The following is a 3,728-nucleotide window of genomic DNA, read 5'->3' on the forward strand; positions in this document are numbered from 1 at the left end:
CATCCCTACCAATCTTTATTTTTATTTTTTTTGCATGTCTATCTGTTCCCACAACAATTTATTTAATAAATTGACCCATACATCATGCACTCTTGACTCTCCAAGCAAGCTTATCCAGTTATATTCTTGATTGTTTAAAGATCTTCTTATCCATCGATCAATGGCACCATCGGCTGCAATGCTCATACTCTCACATCCCCTAATTAGCCACAAAGCAACAAATCAGTATCCGTCGTCTCCCGCCGTCAAGTCGACACGTGTCTCCGGTATTCTTTTGCATTGGAAGGCGTCGGACGGTGAGGATCGTTCCACAGTTGGTCTCCGGCTCTTTGGTGATCAATATACACTAGAGAAGCGTTTCCAAGAGGCTCTTGAACTTAGCTGCTGGTAATTTGTACAAGATCTTGTAATCTTCTTTTTTTTTTTTTTTTTCTTTCTTGGAAATGGAAGTTATGTAAAAATTTGATGTGGATTATGTATAATTAAAGGTAATTATGGAAAAATCAAACGACAACACTTATCTCAAATTGCATCTGGATGACCACGGTTACGGTTATCACTGTTACGGTTAATTAACCACCGGTTACAGTTAGAAATTTTGTTTAACCTTAACCATAACCGTTTAATAAACGGTTAAACAGTTACAGTTAAATACGGTTCCGGTTGAAACGGTTACGGTAATATATGGTTACAGTTATTTGATAATATAATATGGTTGATATTATTTGATGATATAATATAATTGATATTATTTATTTATAATTAATATGTTCTTTTAGTGTATTCATATTTCTTCATATCATATGATTCATATTAAATAAAAAATTATTATTATATTTTATTATCTTTTTGAAATGGTTACGGTTAATAAATTACGGTTTAACTATGCGGTTAACCAACGGTTTTGATATGGTTACGGTTAATTAACAGCTATGGTTAATATAATTTAACCATATATTTACGGTTAACAGTTACGGTTTTAAACCATTTATACAGTTACAGTCTGGTTATGGTTTGGATACGATCTGGTTACATTCCGAAATACGGTTACGGTTTAATTTTGGTCATACCTACGTGTAGCTTAGGAATGGTGAAAGACTCCTTAAACTTATTAAGACAACGAAGGCTACAATAAAACCCAATGGTGAGCAAAACAGAGCATGTGGAGGCAATATCCAAACCCAATCGGATTGACAAAGAGATTCATCTACAAACAAAAACCAAACCAAACCGAATTATTAATATTATTTTAATAATTTAGTTACCTAAAAAATCGAAAACCCATAAAAAAAACTTATAAAACCTCTATAAATTTATAATATGGGAAACACAATATTTTCTTAATTTATAAAATTATTAATTTATCGATATATTGATAGCTATCAATATATAGAGAGATTTGCCCAATTTTCTATTTTTTAAAAAAATCTATTTAAAATAAGGTTTTTTAATAGTTAATAACAAAAATTTTCTTACACATATATATTGATATTTTTACAATTTTTAGTATTAATTGTAGTTTTTTGTAATTAATTAATAGGTGTAGTTTGACTGTGGATGGAGTACTTATTAGTTTGAGGAATATTAAAAAAAAAAAGCAAATTTGAGGAATAGTCAAAGTCTAGTCTTGACAAGATCCAAGATCCACGACCCAAGATCCGAGATATACCCACCCTGATCGATCAGACGACCCGATTCGTTCATCTCTTTCTGAAGTCCTCACATTTCAATTCCTAAGTTCAGATCGTTGAGCAATCAATAATGGAGTCGTCGGAGGTCGAAGTGGTGCCTCTAGATTCAAACTCTCACCAAAGCCCTCCGGAGTCACCAACCATCACCGACGTATTCTCCGCCTCTGCTTACGGCGATCTCCACCAACTCAAGCGTTTCGTCGAACAAGATGGCTCTTCTGTTTCTATTCCCGATCCTAATGGCTACTACGCTCTTCAATGGGCTGCGCTCAACAATTCTCTCCACGTTGCTCGATATATCATGGAGGTACCGAGTTTTTTAAACTTAATTTTGAACTAGGATTCAACCAATATCGCGATTGAACTAGGTCTGTAGTGTTTCCAGTGTAGTGATGGATTTGTGATTTTGACATATTTGCAGCACGGTGGTGATGTTAATTCAGCTGATAATATACAGCAGACGCCATTGCATTGGGCTGCTGTTAAAGGTTGCATTGATGTTACAGACCTTTTACTGCAAAATGGAGCTCGAATTGAAGCTGCTGATGTCAATGGTTTCAGGGTATATCTTCTTTATTTTCATCCTTCAGTTTCTGTTTCCATGCTTAGTAATGTCATGCCGAATAGGTCACTCTAGTTACTACCGTTTGCTCATACAGTCACACCGACCACGAATAAAAGTTTATTGTAAGCTATTCACTATCTTACAACATGTTTTCTGTGCAGGCAGTTCATGTTGCTGCACAATATGGACAGACAGCTTTCTTGAATCATATTATTGTGGACTACGCAGCTGATTATAATGCATTAGATAACGAAGGGAGGAGTCCACTCCATTGGTATGAGTACTGAAGAATGCTTCTAGTGTGTATATTGCCTTTAGCATTGCTCAGTTTATGCATGGAGTAGTTCTGGACATGATGTTTTTCCCCTTAGCATTGAGTTCTCAGTGGCTTTCTAAAGTTATTTCTCACTACTTGCCCATCACAGATGTTAGGAATTTGTTTTTCGGCTGCTTTGTAAACATCTAGTTTGAGTGTTTTGATGTTAGCCTTACAGAAAAATAATGATTTTTGCACATTATTTCTGTTCATAGAATCGAACATGTCAAAGACTTGATGTATTTTTTTCCATTGTATTTTGAGTATGTCTGATCATTGTTTACTTGCACTTGGTAGTTGGTACGCTGTTACTTGTCATTTGACAATTTAAGAAAGACTTTATATTTTTCCTTGTTTGTATGACTCAGGGCTGCTTACAATGGATTCACAGATACAGTCCGGTTACTTCTCTTCCGAGATGCATGTCAAAATAGACAAGATAACACAGGCAAATTGAAAACTCTCAATACTTTATTTTAACAGTATCTACTTGTCTGCTCTAAAATTAGTAAAGAATGGCTTTAAAACGGAAATTTTCCTCTACCTTATGATGTGTAAAGATAAGTGCAAAAATAAATATGACTTCCTGAACTCCATGCTTTGAGTGCTGGTAAATTTCTATATGTAGGGACTGTTATAGAATCCCGGACTGTTTTTTGACTCGCTAAAAGTGTAGAATGCTGATGCCCTGATGTATACTTTATCTCATTTTCAGAGATACAGAATTCTTACATTAGTCACTTTACTTGTCAGGCTGCACTCCTTTGCACTGGGCTGTAATTAAGGAAAATGTTGAGGCTTGTTCTCTGTTAGTTCATGCTGGAACCAAGGAGGAACTGACATTGAAAGATAATACAGGATCCACGCCACTTAAGCTTGCATCTGATAAAGGTCACAGGCAGCTCGCTCTTTTCCTTGTACGTAATTGTTTAGTGTTTCTTGCTACCCTTCTAACATCCTTAAAAGGAAGACATCTTGATTGTTCAGAATAAGGTTTTTGAAATTTGATTAACGAACCTCGCATTTTCTTGCTGATTTGCTCCTTGATACAAATTCTCCCTCTTATTTCATTTCCGTCACCATTAGTTGGACGGATATAGCTTGATAAGGTTATTAAGAAAATGTTTCAATCAATATAGCCTTTTAAAATTCTGTA

At 35.0% G+C, this 3,728-nt stretch overlaps 2 protein-coding genes across 3 annotated transcripts in view; both read left to right on the forward strand.

Annotated features, from left to right (window-relative positions):
- LOC109125873 lies at positions 42-527 on the forward strand. Its single transcript, XM_019228599.1, has one exon. It carries the CDS (start codon positions 161-163, stop codon positions 389-391), a length of 231 nt encoding a protein of 76 aa, XP_019084144.1. The 5' UTR covers positions 42-160; the 3' UTR covers positions 392-527.
- The window catches only part of LOC104792895 (probable protein S-acyltransferase 23), a 7,343-nt gene continuing 5,191 nt past the window's right edge, over positions 1,577-3,728 (forward strand). For both annotated transcript variants that reach the window (XM_010519157.2, XM_010519163.2), the window contains exons 1-5: positions 1,577-1,998; positions 2,113-2,253; positions 2,418-2,530; positions 2,941-3,020; positions 3,326-3,489. In XM_010519157.2, the coding sequence (XP_010517459.1) occupies positions 1,762-1,998; positions 2,113-2,253; positions 2,418-2,530; positions 2,941-3,020; positions 3,326-3,489 (735 nt within the window). In that variant the 5' untranslated portion in view covers positions 1,577-1,761. The remainder of the gene's footprint in view (positions 1,999-2,112; positions 2,254-2,417; positions 2,531-2,940; positions 3,021-3,325; positions 3,490-3,728) is intronic.

The sequence above is a fragment of the Camelina sativa genome, chromosome 1, assembly GCF_000633955.1.
Source record: "Camelina sativa cultivar DH55 chromosome 1, Cs, whole genome shotgun sequence".
In the NCBI taxonomy this organism is placed as follows: Eukaryota; Viridiplantae; Streptophyta; class Magnoliopsida; order Brassicales; family Brassicaceae; genus Camelina; species Camelina sativa.